This window comes from Schistocerca nitens, chromosome 2, assembly GCF_023898315.1.
Source record: "Schistocerca nitens isolate TAMUIC-IGC-003100 chromosome 2, iqSchNite1.1, whole genome shotgun sequence".
NCBI lineage: Eukaryota > Metazoa > Arthropoda > Insecta > Orthoptera > Acrididae > Schistocerca > Schistocerca nitens.
In genome coordinates, this window is record NC_064615.1 from 743,454,787 (window position 1) to 743,473,925 (window position 19,139).

Genomic DNA, 19,139 nt, shown 5'->3' on the forward strand with positions numbered 1-19,139 from the left:
TACAGCAGTTGGGTTTGGATAAAGAATGAACGGGCCATAGCTGGTAGTGTAATCGATAATTTAAATGTATCGATAACCTTGGTGATTATTGGTAGTGCTTATTTTTGTGACATATGATTGCAAATTAAAGTATCTTTTACTGTAGGTTACCCGTCTTGAGCTAACTGCAATCTGATTGAAGAGAATTACACCAGACGCGTTTCGCTTTTATTTACAAAGCATCTTCCATGGATATTGGTGTTTCCTTCTATAATCTGCTCCTTTCCTCCTTGCTAGCAATGTTTGGTGTCGACAGGCTTCATTTCACATCTGCACTTGGCAATTTTTGGCATTCTGCGGTATTTCCTGCGCTGCACTATTTGCAATTGACTTTCTTTTTTAAACTGTTTCTCACTGCACTGTGGCAGTACAGAATGAGAAACAGTTTAAGAAAGTTCCTGTTCCGTAATGAAACGCGCGTATGACCCCACGTGTGTGGAAGACGGTTAAAAAGTATCGAGAAATTGGTAGTTCTTAATGTTTGTCATAAATTTACAGAGATAAACGGCTTTGAAGTTTTCCGAGGGACTGTATAAGATAAATTTTCAACATGAAATAAGTTAACGTACAGCGAAACAGTAGCGCAATATATTATTGGCATATTACAGTGCATTGCATCAGTCAATTTTTTCTCGTTGAATCTCAATTACCTACATCTCGTAATTGTAAAATTCATCATCATTTTTTATGAATAACGCACGTCTTCTTGTTTTTTGATTACATATTGCACGCGAAATTCCTGTTTTCATTTCAAATAAAAGTCCTCAATTATCTACTTTTTGTAAAAGATTGTTAACAAAGGTCGCTTAAATTTTTTAGGCAAAAATGAAAAACATCAATTGGAGCTTGTGACTGTGTTCTTCGAACTACTCGATCACACTCCTGGTCTTGTGACATTGCACATTATCTTGTTGAAAAATGGCACTGCTCTCAGGGAAGGTAATCGTCATGAAGGACAGTACATGGTCTGCAATACTCCTTGGCTGTAATGGCGGCTTGTACGTGCTCCACTGGACCCATTGATGCCCACGTGAATGTTCCCCAGAACATAATGGAGTCGTTGTCAGCTTGTCTCCATCCTGCAGTAAAGGTGTCAAGGAGCTATTCTCATGAAAGACGACGGACTCGCACCCTCCCATCGGCATGATGGAGGTATCTGGATTCAACAGGCCATAATACACTCTGCCCTTGTACCAACATCCTCTACCAATGGTCACATGCTCGTTTCAGTTGTAGTTTGCGATGTGGTGGCGTTAACATTGGCACATGCATGGGTCGTGCACTGTGAAGGCCCATCGTTAGGACTATTCAGTGCACTATGTTTTCAGACATATTTGCACTCTGCCTAGCATTAAAGTCGGATATTAGTTCCGCCACAGTTTGCCGCCTGTCCTGTTCTACCAGTCCGACATTTGCAATGAAGGGTTGCCACCCAACCTCAAGACGCCTGGACGTAGTTTCACCTTGGTTTCGCCATGTGTTGAAGACGCTCACCACAAAACTCCTGGAACACCTGACAAATCGTGCAGTTTCGGGAATGGTCATGCCGAGCCTCCGGACCATCACAATCCGCCCTCAGTCAAACTCGGATCACACGCCTTCGGCATTCTACACACGGACAGTACGCTCGCTGATATTACATGCACTGTGCGTGTGTTTCACTAGCAGTCATTCCTCGCCAGGTGGTGATGCCATTGCCTGATGAGTTTATATTGGTACTAGGTCTGTGAGCATAATGTTCTGGCCGACCAGTGTATCTAAGTACATTTGTTGCTTAATTCGTAGATTTAACTTTTGGTTCAAAAAGCTCAGGGACTTCAGGTCGTGAATTTAAACATAACAACGTTCTTAGAAATCTCGATTAAAATTCGAAAACCATATGCACACAATATTCGGAAATGGGACTTGTCGTAGTTGGCGATGTGGTGATGTTAACATTGGCACATGCATGGGTCGTGCGCTGCGGAGGCACATGAAAGTAAAATAGTTTGTCTTAAACGCCTGGTGAAGGTTCCTTAAGTGGTTATTTGTTGCATTAGTTCTCCACCGTGAGAAATATGGGCTCAAGGAATAAATTGTTGACAGACTTTTACAATTAGTGTATTTCCTTTTGTGTGTTCCTGCTTCCTATTATCACTACAGATTCGAATTTTACCTTATTTAACTGCCGAGTGTGTTCATTTAACACAGCTTCTAATATATTGTCTGATCTACTGGTGCTATAACTTTGAAAAATAATAATATAAGATTTTTAAGAATCAGCGGAACTAATGGTGTTTCTGTAAGTCGGGTTGCTTGCTGTGTAACTAAGTATAATCTGAGCATTGGCAACAGTGCCTGGAAGTGGTAATCTCGAAATAATAACGAAAAGTGTTTTGTGGGCTTTACATTGTAGCTGGTGGAGGATGAACTGTACTTAGAGAGAAGATTAATATTAAAGTATGTGGGACCACATGCGGGCAAAAAAATGTCAAGTTTCAAACATATTCCTGGATAAACGAACTAATCCCTACAGTGTTTGCACTTAACAAAGCAACAACTTCTAAGACTGCTGCCTCAAAGTAACACTAAAAGCGTATCTCCAAAAGTCACAGATACTTCCACAGTGCATGTGGTTATCACTGAAATGCGTTGCTTTTCAACTCTTAACAAACGGTTTTACTATTTCAGTTCGTCCAAGTAAAGATAGCTGTAACATATGAAATTGATATAAGCGATTCGACAATGTAGAGGGTTCATTCCTTAGGTCATTAAGGGGAGTCGTACCGCCCTACCTCGACAATTCTAAATTGGCTATATAAATGCCCCGTTTTCTCAGGAACTATTGAGTATATAAATGTGGTGTTTTTATCACATGTTCTCCCGTGTTTTGTGACTGTATTGCTCTACAATCACTTTAAAATAACAGCTGCAAAATGTTATGATTTTTTCCCTAAACATATAATTTTTTGGCCTAAATTTTTACAATTTTAATTTCTTGAATTTTACCTATTACTGTAAATACTTCTAAAGTAGAGCTACAACATCATTGTACTATCTATGTTATGAGGTAAATAATTCATTGATGTAGATTCAGAAGTTTATGAGAAAAAGGGGCTTTTATACTGAAAAATGTCATGTTGAGAAAATTGCGTTTAAAGAAAAAATTTTAATATACAGCCAACTGATACATAAAAAATGTTATCCTCCAGGATGGTAGTCCTCATCTCCTCTTCCATCTTCCTAACCCAGTGCTGCCCCCTCCTCTTCGATCTGGCATCCAAAACACAAAGTTCAAAGACTGACCTTCCAACAAACGCATTTTTTGGTATCCTTGACCATACAACATTGTTAAATGATTCATTCGCATTTTGTGTTTTGCCCTTGAGACATTTCTTCAACTGCTCTGGTTGGGCAAGATCCTGAAACACAGGTTTCATGGCAAGCATAACAGCATTTGGTATAGTAATTTTGTGAGAGAAAGTGTCTTCCTTACCCTCCTCTTTTGCCTTAAAGTACAGGTTGTGTTCAAAATTGGTTCAGCATCTGTAGACAGCTTGTGAAAATAAATTGCCCAAACAGTTTACTTCTGCCAGTATCTCATCTCCTACCTTCCAAACTTTACAGAAGCTCTCCTGCGAACCTTGCAGAACTAGCACTCCTGAAAGAAAGGATATTGCGGAGACATGGCTTAGCCACAGCCAGGGGGATGTTTCCAGAATGAGATTTTCACTCTGCAGCGGAGTGTGCGCTGATATGGAACTACCTGGCAATGCAATGGTCTGGTGCGCACTTTACAAAAATGTTCAAATGTGTGTGAATCTTACGCGACCTAACTGCTAAGGTCATCAGTCCCTAAGCTTACACCTTACTTAACCTAAATTATCCTAAGGACCAACACACACACACACCCATGCCCGAGGGAGGACTCAAACCTCCCCCGGCACCAGCCGCACAGTCCATGACTGCAGCGCCTGAGACCGTTCGGCTAATCACGTGTGGCTGCCCTTTACAAATAATGTTTTTGAACTGTAAAAGCGAAAAGACTTTCAAGACTTCAGAAGTAAGTGTAAAGAGTGGATGTTTTGACACTAAGATACTTCTATGGACTTCGATGCATAGGAAAACGCCATTACGCTGGTAAGGTTCTTTGTGTCTTGCTGAACCTCCCTAGTCCCCCTACAAAATCTATCAAATACAACTCCATAGTAAGAAGCAGTGTCAAGGCATGTGCTATGGAATCAATGTCTACAGCAGCAGAGCAGGCTGTAGCAGATAATGGTAGTTCTGATATAGCAATATCATTCGGCGGATCCTAGCAAAAAGAGGTCCCCAGTCAAAGAATTCATGAGCATCTATTACCAGCATCGACAATGGGAAAGTGTTGGATGTTGATGTGTTGACCATGTACTGCCAGGGTTGTAGGCAAGCAGGCAAGAGTACTGAAAAACAAACTAAGCATGATGAATTGTCAGAGAAACTATGAAGGAACTAGTGGAGGGATGGAGGTTGCTTCTGAAGTGAAAATGTTCCAACGTTCCCAGCATGACCGTGCTGTTCGCTACATGAGTTTCCTTGGGGATGGAGATTCACGATCGTATAAGGCAGTAGTGGAGAGTAACTAGAGTGCATTAATCATGTGCAAAAGAGGATGGGCACGAGACTATGTAGACTCAAACAGCAGTTGGGAAGTACCTAATTATCTGATGGTCTAAATATAAGACGCAAATGACTGACAAACAAATTGATCAGATTACACAATATTATGGTATGGCTATTAGAAGTAACAGAGATAATTTAGATGGTATGAAGAGAGCTGTTTGGGCAATTTATTTTCACAAGCTGTCTACAGATGCTGAACCAATTTTGAACACAACCTGTACTTTAAGGCAAAAGAGGAGGGTAAGGAAGACACTTTCTCTCACAAAATTACTATACCAAATGCTGTTATGCTTGCCATGAAACCTGTGTTTCAGGATCTTGCCCAACCAGAGCAGTTGAAGAAATGTCTCAAGGGCAAAACACAAAATGCGAATGAATCATTTAACAATGTTGTATGGTCAAGGATACCAAAAAATGCGTTTGTTGGAAGGTCAGTCTTTGAACTTTGTGTTTTGGATGCTTTTCTTACTTTTAATGATGGCTATTCTGGAAGACTACAGGTTTTGGAATATCTTGGCATTCATAAAGGTTACAACACCACTAAAAGTGTGATGGACTTGGACCAACTGCGAATCATGAAGACAAAGATTGCAACAAACAATGTCACAAGAAGCCAGATCGAAGAGGAGGGGGGCAGCACTGGGTTAGGAAGATGGAAGAGGAGATGAGGACTACCATCCTGGAGGATAACATTTTTTATGTATCAGTTGGCTGTATATTAAAATTTTTTCTTTAAACGCAATTTTCTCAACATGACATTTTTCAGTATAAAAGCCCCTTTTTCTCATAAACTTCTGAATCTACATCAATGAATTATTTACCTCATAACATAGATAGTACAATGATGTTGTAGCTCTACTTTAGAAGTATTTACAGTAATAGGTAAAATTCAAGAAATTAAAATTGTAAAAATTTAGGCCAAAAAATTATATGTTTAGGGAAAAAATCATAACATTTTGCAGCTGTTATTTTAAAGTGATTGTAGAGCAATACAGTCACAAAACACGGGAGAACATGTGATAAAAACACCACATTTATATACTCAATAGTTCCTGAGAAAACGGGGCATTTATATAGCCAATTTAGAATTGTCGAGGTAGGGCGGTACGACTCCCCTTAATGACCTAAGGAATGAACCCTCTACATTGTCGAATCGCTTATATCAATTTCATATGTTACAGCTATCTTTACTTGGACGAACTGAAATAGTAAAACCGTTTGTTAAGAGTTGAAAAGCAACGCATTTCAGTGATAACCACATGCACTGTGGAAGTATCTGTGACTTTTGGAGATACGCTTTTAGTGTTACTTTGAGGCAGCAGTCTTAGAAGTTGTTGCTTTGTTAAGTGCAAACACTGTAGGGATTAGTTCGTTTATCCAGGAATATGTTTGAAACTTGACATTTTTTTGCCCGCATGTGGTCCCACATACTTTAATATTAATCTTCTCTCTAAGTACAGTTCATCCTCCACCAGCTACAATGTAAAGCCCACAAAACACTTTTCGTTATTATTTCGAGATTACCACTTCCAGGCACTGTTGCCAATGCTCAGATTATACTTAGTTACACAGCAAGCAACCCGACTTACAGAAACACCATTAGTTCCGCTGATTCTTAAAAATCTTATATTATTATTTTTCAAAGTTATAGCACCAGTAGATCAGACAATATATTAGAAGCTGTGTTAAATGAACACACTCGGCAGTTAAATAAGGTAAAATTCGAATCTGTAGTGATAATAGGAAGCAGGAACACACAAAAGGAAATACACTAATTGTAAAAGTCTGTCAACAATTTATTCCTTGAGCCCATATTTCTCACGGTGGAGAACTAATGCAACAAATAACCACTTAAGGAACCTTCACCAGGCGTTTAAGACAAACTATTTTACTTTCATGTGCCTCCGCAGCGCACGACCCATGCATGTGCCAATGTTAACATCACCACATCGCCAACTACGACAAGTCCCATTTCCGAATATTGTGTGCATATGGTTTTCGAATTTTAATCGAGATTTCTAAGAACGTTGTTATGTTTAAATTCACGACCTGAAGTCCCTGAGCTTTTTGAACCAAAAGTTAAATCTACGAATTAAGCAACAAATGTACTTAGATACACTGGTCGGCCAGAACATTATGCTCACAGACCTAGTACCAATATAAACTCATCAGGCAATGGCATCACCACCTGGCGAGGAATGACTGCTAGTGAAACACACGCACAGTGCATGTAATATCAGCGAGCGTACTGTCCGTGTGTAGAATGCCGAAGGCGTGTGATCCGAGTTTGACTGAGGGCGGATTGTGATGGTCCGGAGGCTCGGCATGACCATTCCCGAAACTGCACGATTTGTCAGGTGTTCCAGGAGTTTTGTGGTGAGCGTCTTCAACACATGGCGAAACCAAGGTGAAACTACGTCCAGGCGTCTTGAGGTTGGGTGGCAACCCTTCATTGCAAATGTCGGACTGGTAGAACAGGACAGGCGGCAAACTGTGGCGGAACTAATATCCGACTTTAATGCTAGGCAGAGTGCAAATATGTCTGAAAACATAGTGCACTGAATAGTCCTAACGATGGGCCTTCACAGTGCACGACCCATGCATGTGCCAATGTTAACGCCACCACATCGCAAACTACAACTGAAACGAGCATGTGACCATTGGTAGAGGATGTTGGTACAAGGGCAGAGTGTATTATGGCCTGTTGAATCCAGATACCTCCATCATGCCGATGGGAGGGTGCGAGTCCGTCGTCTTTCATGAGAATAGCTCCTTGACACCTTTACTGCAGGATGGAGACAAGCTGACAACGACTCCATTATGTTCTGGGGAACATTCACGTGGGCATCAATGGGTCCAGTGGAGCACGTACAAGCCGCCATTACAGCCAAGGAGTATTGCAGACCATGTACTGTCCTTCATGACGATTACCTTCCCTGAGAGCAGTGCCATTTTTCAACAAGATAATGTGCAATGTCACAAGACCAGGAGTGTGATCGAGTAGTTCGAAGAACACAGTCACAAGCTCCAATTGATGTTTTTCATTTTTGCCTAAAAAATTTAAGCGACCTTTGTTAACAATCTTTTACAAAAAGTAGATAATTGAGGACTTTTATTTGAAATGAAAACAGGAATTTCGCGTGCAATATGTAATCAAAAAACAAGAAGACGTGCGTTATTCATAAAAAATGATGATGAATTTTACAATTACGAGATGTAGGTAATTGAGATTCAACGAGAAAAAATTGACTGATGCAATGCACTGTAATATGCCAATAATATATTGCGCTACTGTTTCGCTGTACGTTAACTTATTTCATGTTGAAAATTTATCTTATACAGTCCCTCGGAAAACTTCAAAGCCGTTTATCTCTGTAAATTTATGACAAACATTAAGAACTACCAATTTCTCGATACTTTTTAACCGTCTTCCACACACGTGGGGTCATACGCGCGTTTCATTACGGAACAGGAACTTTCTTAAACTGTTTCTCATTCTGTACTGCCACAGTGCAGTGAGAAACAGTTTAAAAAAGAAAGTCAATTGCAAATAGTGCAGCGCAGGAAATACCGCAGAATGCCAAAAATTGCCAAGTGCAGATGTGAAATGAAGCCTGTCGACACCAAACATTGCTAGCAAGGAGGAAAGGAGCAGATTATAGAAGGAAACACCAATAACCATGGAAGATGCTTTGTAAATAAAAGCGAAACGCGTCTGGTGTAATTCTCTTCAATCAGATTGCAGTTAGCTCAAGACGGGTAACCTACAGTAAAAGATACTTTAATTTGCAATCATATGTCACAAAAATAAGCACTACCAATAATCACCAAGGTTATCGATACATTTAAATTATCGATTACACTACCAGCTATGGCCCGTTCATTCTTTATCCAAACCCAACTGCTGTATATTGTTGGCCTTACTTGAGCTCAGTTATTGTTTTGTTAATCAGTTCAGTTCTTACTTCTTGTTGAATTTAAGTGCTGCCGTTTATTGTTTTTTGTGCGGTGTGTGTGCTGTTATAATAGTTTCTAATTACGGATAAATTCGTGGCAACAAAGACGACTGAATAGTGATGACCAAATGCCAAATCAAATAAAAGTTCGTGGCAAAAAAGACGAGGAATACCGATTTTCATTTTCCACTAGTGTTATGGTACCGTACCTAAGGTACAAATATGTACTCACTACTAAATAACCTAATTACCTACCTATGGGAGTTCAGTGTTAGCAATGGAGTCATTTTGAGACTGGCAGAACTTTGGGGTTGCAATATTTCAGTATTTCACAAGGCAGCAGAGCGGTAGACATCATTACTAATAACGTCAAATTAAAATCACTGCGAAAAACACGCTTGGATATGCCTGTGCCGCCCAAAAATTGTGTTGATCAACAAAAATATCACACAAACGGCAATGGTTGCATTTCTTTTAAAAAAACGAAAAGAGGAGAGTGTTTTACCCTATGATTATTATACAAAATTTCATCATCTATCGTGTTATTCCACTAAACAGACTTTTTAGATCAAAGAATGTAATTTTAAGGGTCATCGATAGCTGGTGAAATGAGATGCTATGGGTTTTGGAATAACATAAGTGAAGACATTACACATTTTGTACCGCGTATATGCGTTTTCGTTAGATACTGACCTTACTTTTCCTCAGTTCCTCACTTATTGTTTCAGAATTCTCACACAATTACGTCTGCACAAGAAGTTAGTTGGGTGAGACACTGTTAATTCTTCTGTTTTGGCAAAGGAAGCAAATTTCATGGCAACAAGAGATATGTGTAGGTTTTACTCAAAATTCACTACTTGTGACGCTTCTATGAAATTTACAAATGGTTAACAAGCCAGGCGAAAATAAATCGCTCTATTTTCGGCGAAATTCTTTTTAGGTACTAACCAAAGTAGATCTTCTTGAATGGTCACCATGCAAGTGTGGACATGGAGGGGCCCTGCTTAATAATTACAAAAAAATGAGAGTATAGGCTTTAGTTAGAACGGCACTTCCCCTCTAGCACTCGGCACTTCCCCTCTAGCACTCGGCACTTCCCCTCTAGCACTCGGCACTTCCCCTCTAGCACTCGGCACTTCCCCTCTAGCACTCGGCACTTCCCCTCTAGCACTCGGCACTTCCCCTCTAGCACTCGGCACTTCCCCTCTAGCACTCGGCACTTCCCCTCTAGCACTCGGCACTTCCCCTCTAGCACTCGGCACTTCCCCTCTAGCACTCGGCACTTCCCCTCTAGCACTCGGCACTTCCCCTCTAGCACTCGGCACTTCCCCTCTAGCACTCGGCACTTCCCCTCTAGCACTCGGCACTTCCCCTCTAGCACTCGGCACTTCCCCTCTAGCACTCGGCACTTCCCCTCTAGCACTCGGCACTTCCCCTCTAGCACTCGGCACTTCCCCTCTAGCACTCGGCACTTCCCCTCTAGCACTCGGCACTTCCCCTCTAGCACTCGGCACTTCCCCTCTAGCACTCGGCACTTCCCCTCTAGCACTCGGCACTTCCCCTCTAGCACTCGGCACTTCCCCTCTAGCACTCGGCACTTCCCCTCTAGCACTCGGCACTTCCCCTCTAGCACTCGGCACTTCCCCTCTAGCACTCGGCACTTCCCCTCTAGCACTCGGCACTTCCCCTCTAGCACTCGGCACTTCCCCTCTAGCACTCGGCACTTCCCCTCTAGCACTCGGCACTTCCCCTCTAGCACTCGGCACTTCCCCTCTAGCACTCGGCACTTCCCCTCTAGCACTCGGCACTTCCCCTCTAGCACTCGGCACTTCCCCTCTAGCACTCGGCACTTCCCCTCTAGCACTCGGCACTTCCCCTCTAGCACTCGGCACTTCCCCTCTAGCACTCGGCACTTCCCCTCTAGCACTCGGCACTTCCCCTCTAGCACTCGGCACTTCCCCTCTAGCACTCGGCACTTCCCCTCTAGCACTCGGCACTTCCCCTCTAGCACCTGCCCGCAACCCTCACCACTATTGCTCTCCTCACACGTGCCCTGCCATCTGCGCATCTACCTGCCATGGTATTCTGCGCGGACTCTAGACGACTGTTCTCCACTGTTCATGAAATATTGACATGCCATAAATCAAAGCATCAGCATATGTAATCGAGCGACACATCCTATCTCAGTCTGAGACCGATGCATGTCATCATGAAATGATACAAAAGTTCAGTGTGAATGACAAGGGCCTACGAACATAGTATGATCATACATATTGAAAATTAGTCCCGTTCCACAAATAAAGTGGCATCAATGACCATTTTTTCCACTTTTCCGCTTGTACAGGAGATCAGAGTATTTATTCCTTCTAAAATTGTAAACCGTGTAGCCATTTATGGTTTGCAAATACAAATGCACTGCTTTAATGCAATTTGGAGACTGGAAATGACTCCCTTTATATATATGTACATTTTTTAAGTAGTCAGTCTTCTGACTGTTTTGAAGCAGCCCATCACAAATTCCTCTCCGGTACCATTATTTCCATCTCAGTGTAGCAGCTGCAACCTATGTCCTCAATTATTCGCTGTAAGTATTCCAGTCTGTCTCTCTCTACAGATTTTACCCTCTACAGCTCGCTCTATTACCATGAAAGTTTTTCTCTGAGATCTTAGTGCTGTCACCCAGTTTCTTCATCTTGTCAGTGTTTTCCATTTATTCCTTTCCTCTCCGATTCTGCGAAGAACATCCTCATTCCTTACCCTATCAGTCTACCTAATTTTCAACATTCTTCTATAGCAATACGTCTTAAGTGCTTCGATTGTCCTTTGTTCCGGTTTTCCCACAGTCCATATTTCACTACTATATAATTCTGTGCTGGAAACGTAAATTCTCAGAAATTTCTTCCTCAAATTAAGGCCTGTATTGGACAAAAGCAGACTTGTCTGTACCTATAGTGTATAGAAACCTGTTAGCTATACAATGATTGATGTGGATGAGTTAGTGTGAGATTTTTCTGTAGCACTGACGTTGAAATACGCTGTACAAACATTATATGGGGTGAATGGAACACAATTTCGGAGATTGTTCAGGCATTTTCATGAATGTTTTAATACTAGGGATCTGTGGGATCTGGTGTCTCGTAACACAGAAACAATTTCAGATTTATAAGGGTTGTTACCCCAACTGCTTTTTTTCTGCGAAAATACCTCCACATTAGCGAAAAAGCTGCAATATCTTCGATGCCAACATAGAAACATCTGATGTCTCTTAGACTCATATATAACAGATACAAAAGCTCATCATAGCGTCATTGTGCTGCATTCGATGAGCCTTTACGCCAGGTGCATATGGGCCATCTCTTCAACGGTAAGCATATACATGGTGCTGCGTATAACTGTTACGATTCAACTGAATATGGTGAGAAAAGAAAAGAAAAGCCAGGACTGAAGCAGACGGCACTGAATGGAAGCTTGAGGGCGATGAGTGAAATGGGCATTACTGCTGTCGGAGCAACTACCACGAGTGCATGGAACGATGTTGTTTCCGAGCGAGTCACACAGCGCATACCATAGACCAAAAATCGTAAAATGTTTGTGTTCAAGAGCCAATATAAAAATTGTAGGGCTGCATCTAGGGACGCATATGTACAGATCTTACCATTAACTAGCAAACGCGGCAATGCTCCGCTATTGCAAATTACGTATGGGAATTGGATATACGTACTAATCTTCTCTCCCCTCTCTCTATCCATCTCTTTACCCATCTCCTCCTCCCTCACTTCTGTCCATATCCTCCTTCCCCTTCTTAATATCCATTTCTCCCCTCTTCCTCTGTTCATCTGTACCTCCCCCCTCTCTTTGACCTTGTTTATTGTTATTGCAAACGGAACCTTTATTGGGAATAGAAGTGGAAGTGAATGGGTAAATCGGTTGGAATCATTAGTACACGGGATATGAGAGAACATTTCGAGCTGCTGGAGCTGTGTGAATAATAGCTTTTACAGTATTTTATACGGTTTAAGTCTACGATCAGGTAGTAGTATGAAGTCAACAATAAACACAACTGCAAAAAGGGAAACAAAACCGCACATTTTCACAGCAAGGCTTAGCAAGTTCTTTCTTGCTGTCGGTTTAACAGAAAGTGTTTATTGTATAATTCTTATTCGAATTGTCTTCAAACGTTGTCAGCGCTCTTTGTTAGTCTCGTCGATCATACAGGTGGCTTGCGTTGCGCGTACCTCAACCAAAATTGAGACGCCTCACTGGCAACGCATTTTCTAAAGAAATAAATCACAAACTGAAATAAGAGTGTTGACAACACACCAAACTACCATGAACCGACGTCAGTTCAGTCTTCGCAACACTCCAAAGATATGATCATCAACGATAACGAAGGAGGTAAAAAAAAAGTTGGCAACTGTATCAACATCTTCCTCTCGCAAGACACGGCTACGTGACAGCACTTGTTGGTGCAACATATCATGTCCTAAAAGCCTCCCTCCGGTTATTACTCATTGTTCAAATTTCCTCCCTCTTTAAAAAAATATTTTGGCTAGAACAGCCGGAGACAGGGGTTTGCGTGCGTGCGTGCGTGCGTGCGTGCGTGCGTGCGTGCGGTTTGCTTCCTTTCTGAAGAAGGATTTGGCCGAAAACTTAAGTGAACACACTTTTCATTGTAATTTTCTGCACCACGCCGTGTGAGTAGCAGTTTTATCAACTTCACATTATAGTTATCCCATCATGAAGTTCGTTGTAAATAGTACATTGCGCTTCGACAGGAACAATGATGTACATAATTACAATACCAGAAGAAAATATGACGTTCATTACGCCACATCAAAGTTGTCCGTATCACAAACAGTAGTTCACAACGCTGTAACAAAGTTTTGATCACTTGCCCACTGATATAATATGCTTGACACTGCAAAGTAGAATCTGAAACTAAACTGAATACATTTCTCTTTGACAACTCCTACCCCTCTGAAGACCATGTATTATTGTAATGTGCAAATGGTGCTAGGTAGGGATTACTAACATCTATCTTTAGTTAAAAAAACAAAAATCTAAGAAATAATCAGCACGGAGGCATACTTACAAAAAAAAAATTATTGTAATATAAAGTGACTCGTTTCACGTCATTATTTATCATGCAAATGATACACTGAACACGCAACTAACTAATTAACTATTGGTATATCACAAAGAATGGTACAGACTTACATTCTTTGAAAAATTCAAAGTTAAGTTCAAAAATAAATGAAGCTGATGATCAAAGTAGACATACATTCTAATTGTGGTAAGTTCGGTTATTCCTGAAAAACTAACAGTTACTGAGGAGAAATATTCCGGGAAAATAAGCAGATAGGCTACTGTTGGAGAGGTAAGACTATATGCTACACAGGTTTAGGCTATCATTACTAAAAAAGTGACACATGTTAAAACAAAATGTTCATTATACAGGGTTAACCGTTTGAGACCATTCACTTAAGCAGTTTTATCGTATCGCACAGTGCTGGAACATGCTTAAAAATATCTTTTTTTTTTCTTATCCTGTAAATTGCTGTTATTACACTCACACTGAATGACGCATCATAAGTAAGATTTCAAAGTGAGATGATTTGTAAACTACAGCGAAGCTAATGAAATGACAAACAAGAATTCTCTTCTGCATAGAGGTACACCTCTATGCTGTTTCGTTTCCTTGAAGTTTCAACAACCTTTCATTTTGATGATATGTACCTAATACGACAGCATGTCTTGGACCTTCCGTCACTGCACACGTTTGTGGGCTAGCAAAGAACTCGTAGGTAAGTTTTTTGCAAACGTGCATTTTAGGTGAAGGGTGAAAATGTAACGAACAAGAAGTAGTACAAGTAAGCAAACAAGCATTGGTTCCGGAGTTCCAGCTTCATTTTCTGTAGATGCAAATACAGTAAAAGTGGAATTAAATGGATTCCGAAAGCATGCTTTGATTGGTAACCAAAATAAACTGATAAATTATTAGCAACTTGAAGTAGTATGGGCGTGTTAGCCCGCCTCCGTCGCCTCCAAGTACTGATCGTTGAAAGTCTGCACCATTCGGAACACCTCGTATCAACTGTGATTTGCTTCAGATTGCTTCCGATCTCAGTGATCAAACAGTTGTGACAGTATAGTTGCATGGTGAGTTGTCACTGTTTTAATATTATTTGAATTTAAAATTTAAATGTGCTATTGAATGAGTCACCATTACGAAAGTCTTATAAATTATTTAAATGCTAGTATCCTTCTATTCAATGCATAGTGTTAAAAAGCCACAATTAATTTAATGTTGCTTGCTACAAATAAGTGCCGCATTTAAAAATTACAGCCTCTGTAATGAGCATTCACGAATACACGTTACTTCCGTGTCAATATTCATACCATACCATCGGTACGAGTGTACGTAGGCCCGTGAGTCGCATTACTGGAAGACGGACAAAATATTCCCCTCAAATCTTCTAACCCCGCATTTGGCGCGCTGCTTACCGCTCAGCCCGTAAGGTAAGCGATTACATTTACCTATCTCACCGTCGAATACATCAATTAAAAGTAAGCACATCTTAAAGCGTTACTTCGCTCTCTTTTTGTTACTGAGCAGAAAAACTACTCTTTTAAGAAGCTCTTAGCATTATTTAACGTCTTTCGATTTGTCTGATTAAATTTACTACAACGACGGCTGAGAACAGCGGGCCGCTTCAATACTTGACTCGGGTCGCAGTTTGACGACCACCTCCATAGATATGTGCACTGTTGTGCAGATATTTACAGAGCAAAACAGATGCAAAGATAAATATGGGTTGTAAAGAAAAGGAAATAAAACTACTCTGTAGCGAACCACCAGAGACCACGGATCCTTCACAGTAAAACTTACGAAATAGCCGTCGGCAATCTGCGGAAGTTTGTGAAGTTGTGGTTCACCGTCTATAAAAGGCAGTTCACAACTAGTCATTTGTGCCAGAATGAGATTTTCACTCTGCAGCGGAGTGTGCGCTGATATGAAACTTCCTGGCAGATTAAAACTGTGTGCCCGACCGAGACTCGAACTCGGGACCTTTGCCTTTCGCGGGCAAGTGCTCTACCAACTGAACTACCGAAGCACGACTCACGCCCGGTACTCACAGCTTTACTTCTGCCAGTACCTCGTCTCCTACCTTCCAAACTTTACAGAAGCTCATTTGTGTCTTACACTGTCACCAGTTTACCAAAGAAAACGCCAAATATGAAATTAAATTGATCAGATTGCTCTTATTTTGCAATGAACGTCATCTGCCACCAAGATAAATTTTTTTCCATTATTAGGCTGCATTTTTCTAGTAAGTCGGTTATGTTCTGGATCAACTCAGTTGAGAATCTTATTAAATGAAGATTCAAATATTTTCTATGAACTACAAAGGCAAAGTCAGTTACTTTCTTCTTGACAATTCTTTTCTGGTGCTTACGTTACATGGCTCGGTTGCTTTTCTGAGTAGACAGATACATTGATTACAGAGAATTGCTATCACAGGTGTATGCACTCAGGTTGTAACCTACTCGTGCTGGCCTGTTAAGGCAGGCAAGCTGTTGCACTTTATCAATGAACGGGCAGGCTGCTTTACACCCATGCAAGCCAAGCTAGCCCAACCCACATAGGACAGTCTTCCCGCTGTGCTACGCTGCGTAGCGGTTTACTCCGTAAGCTTTCACTGTAGTGTTTTGAGTAGGGTCTGGAAGTTGATGAAAATTTCAGAGTATCACAATACGAGGCTCCAGTCATTGAGTCATTTTATAGGCCAGGAAATTGCGGATTTTGTCGTTTTTTCCCTTCTCGGCGTATTTCGGGCTTATTTACTTCTATAGTAACCTTTTCTGTGCACCTTCATCCTCTTTAGACTAGAACTGGTTATTCTCAATCATCATCATCATCATCAGGTCACCTCTAATACATTTCTAAATGTCGAGATCCTTTGCTTCTAAGCATCTGAAGATGTCTATTACACTACAACGCCAACTAAGCTAAGGATTTGCGAGAGTAGTTCCTGTAACCTTCGTGCGTTCAGCCATATGTGACCCCAGTAATACCAATTTTAGTTACTTTTCCAGGATGTGTATTGCGGCTTCGCTGAATTCATTCCAAGTGGTCAAAATAGTTCATTCTAAATTCCCCAAATGCAGATTAACAGACATGAAATTAATTTTTCGTGTTACGTTAATCTAAAATGTTCACATCTGGAATAAGTTTATCATTCATACTAAGCTTTCTTCGCACTAGTTTGTATACCACCAGAATGTGGTTTTTATGTCCATTGAGCCATATTTTTTCCTGTTTCAATCAATGTTTGCCCTAGATTTTCAAAGCCTATGTGCCGCTAAACGACCTCAAGTCCTTAGCACACACATTTCACACACTTGTCAGCCGCTAAGTCTTCTTCCTCTTTCAAAATACCACTGCAGTGAGAAAACCGCTGGTCAAATTTACAAACATGTCGTAACATACTCCAGGTGTTCCTGAATGTGCGTACAGTAACTTTTACACAATTTGCGTTGTGAGACACCTGGTGGTGGTGGTGGTGGTGGTGGTGGTGGTGGTGGTGGTGGTGGTGGTGGTGGTGGTGGTGGTGGTGGTGGTGTCTTCAGTCCTGAGACTGGTTTGATGCAGCTCTCCATGCTACCCTATCCTGTGCAAGCTTCTTCATCTCCCAATACTTACTGCAACCTACATCCTTCTGAATCTGCTTAGTGTATTCATCTCTTGGTCTCCCTCTAAGATTTTTACCCTCCACGCCGCCTTCCAATGCTAAATTTGTGATCCCTTGATGCCTCAGACCATGTCCTACCAACCGGTCCCTTCTTCTAGTCAAGTTGTGCCACAAGCTCTTCTCCCCAATTCTATTCAATACCTCCACATTAGTTATGTGATCTACCCATGTAATCTTCAGCATTCTTCTGTAGCACCACATTTCGAAAGCTTCTATTCTCTTCTTGTCCAAACTATTTATCGTCCATGTTTCACTTCCATACATGGCTACACTCCATACAAATACTTTCCGAAACGACTTCCTGACACCTACCGATTATTATTATTATTATTTCTTTACTTTCTCAGACGTTAAGTCTGGTTGAGAATGGAAAGTGACGCGGACCTTGATCAAGCGTCACTTCCTATTAACTGTACGGTATGTGTTATATTGCATTTAGGAACTTTCGGGTAATTGAACATGTATCAATAATTACGGATTTCTGTAGTTTCTGTAGTATTATTATTATTATTATTATTATTATTATTATTATTATTATTATTTTAAGCTGCCTCATAAACATGCTAGGACTTTTCCCTGCTGGACTTGGCGCTCTGTTTCGTGAGTGGTACATATTCCCCAATTCTTAATTTCTTCTCAGTCTCCTTTAAGTTTGGTTTGTTCATTTTGCTGCTCCCGCCGTTATCATAAATACTGCAGTGAAACTATCGCCGCAAATATAAACATGGTTGGTCCTTTTGAATTGATAGCGCAACCTGTTGTCGGGTGCAGGAGACTGAAAGGTTTTCGTGATGCTCGTCAGGATAGCGGAGACCAAATTAGATTGCTTTAACCGCTGTGCTTAAGTACACACGGCGCGCGGTGTAGCCACGTGGTCTCAGGCGCCATACCACGGTTTGCGCGACTCCCCCCCTCCCCCCTCCCCCCTCCCCCCTCCTCCCTCCTCCCTCCTCCCCCCTCGCCCCCCGTCCCCCCCGTCGGAAGTTCGAATCCTCCCTCCCTCGGGTGGGCGCGCGCGCGCGCGCATTTGTGTGTGTGTGTGTGTGTGTGTGTGTGTGTGTGTGTGTTCTTAGCGTAAGTTAGTTATATAGTTATATTAAGTAGTGTAAGCCTAGGGAACGATGACCCCAGCAGTTAGGTCCCCTAGGAGCTTACTATCAGCACCTCAGTACACACGTACCCTTGTCGCCGTAGCGGCAGGTTGAGCTGTAGTAATCGCTGCGGCAGAGAGAGGGACAGGCAGCTGGAAGGAGAACTAGTACACACCTGATTGCTGAGGCCCGTCCTGTTTACCGTTGCAGAACGGTGGCGCGCACAAGACGCTGGACGGTGGACAGCTGGTGGCGCTGCCGATCCACTCTGGCGGGCAGCACGTGCCCCTCTGTATCTACAGTCACCACCACCAGCAGCAGCAGCAGCCACTGGTGCCCGCTTGGCCGCTGTACAGGCAGGCACCTCCCCCGCCCCAGGCGGCCGCCTACGCCTCCGCGGTCGCCATCGTGCCGCAGCCGCAGCTGATCAAGACTGACGACAAAGTCGAGGGCAAGGTATGCTGAAGCACCATTTCCAGTATTTGTGTTTTCAGCTGTGCGCTCTGTCAAACGAACGTCAACAGGTTCGAAGTGTAGATGGCCCAAGTCGTTCATCCTTGGAAACTAGTTCACTGGTGGTCTCTCTTTTTTGGGAACCGTTCATTTTTACTTTTTCACCTTTCATTGTGCTTGGTATATGGATCTTATGAAAAATTGAA

At 41.8% G+C, this 19,139-nt stretch overlaps 1 protein-coding gene across 1 annotated transcript in view; it reads left to right on the forward strand.

Moving 5' to 3' along the window:
- The window catches only part of LOC126234602 (uncharacterized), a 254,873-nt gene that overhangs the window by 196,574 nt on the left and 39,160 nt on the right, over positions 1-19,139 (forward strand). The window contains exon 9 of the mRNA XM_049943322.1: positions 18,691-18,936. Within this exon, the coding sequence (XP_049799279.1) occupies positions 18,691-18,936 (246 nt within the window). The remainder of the gene's footprint in view (positions 1-18,690; positions 18,937-19,139) is intronic.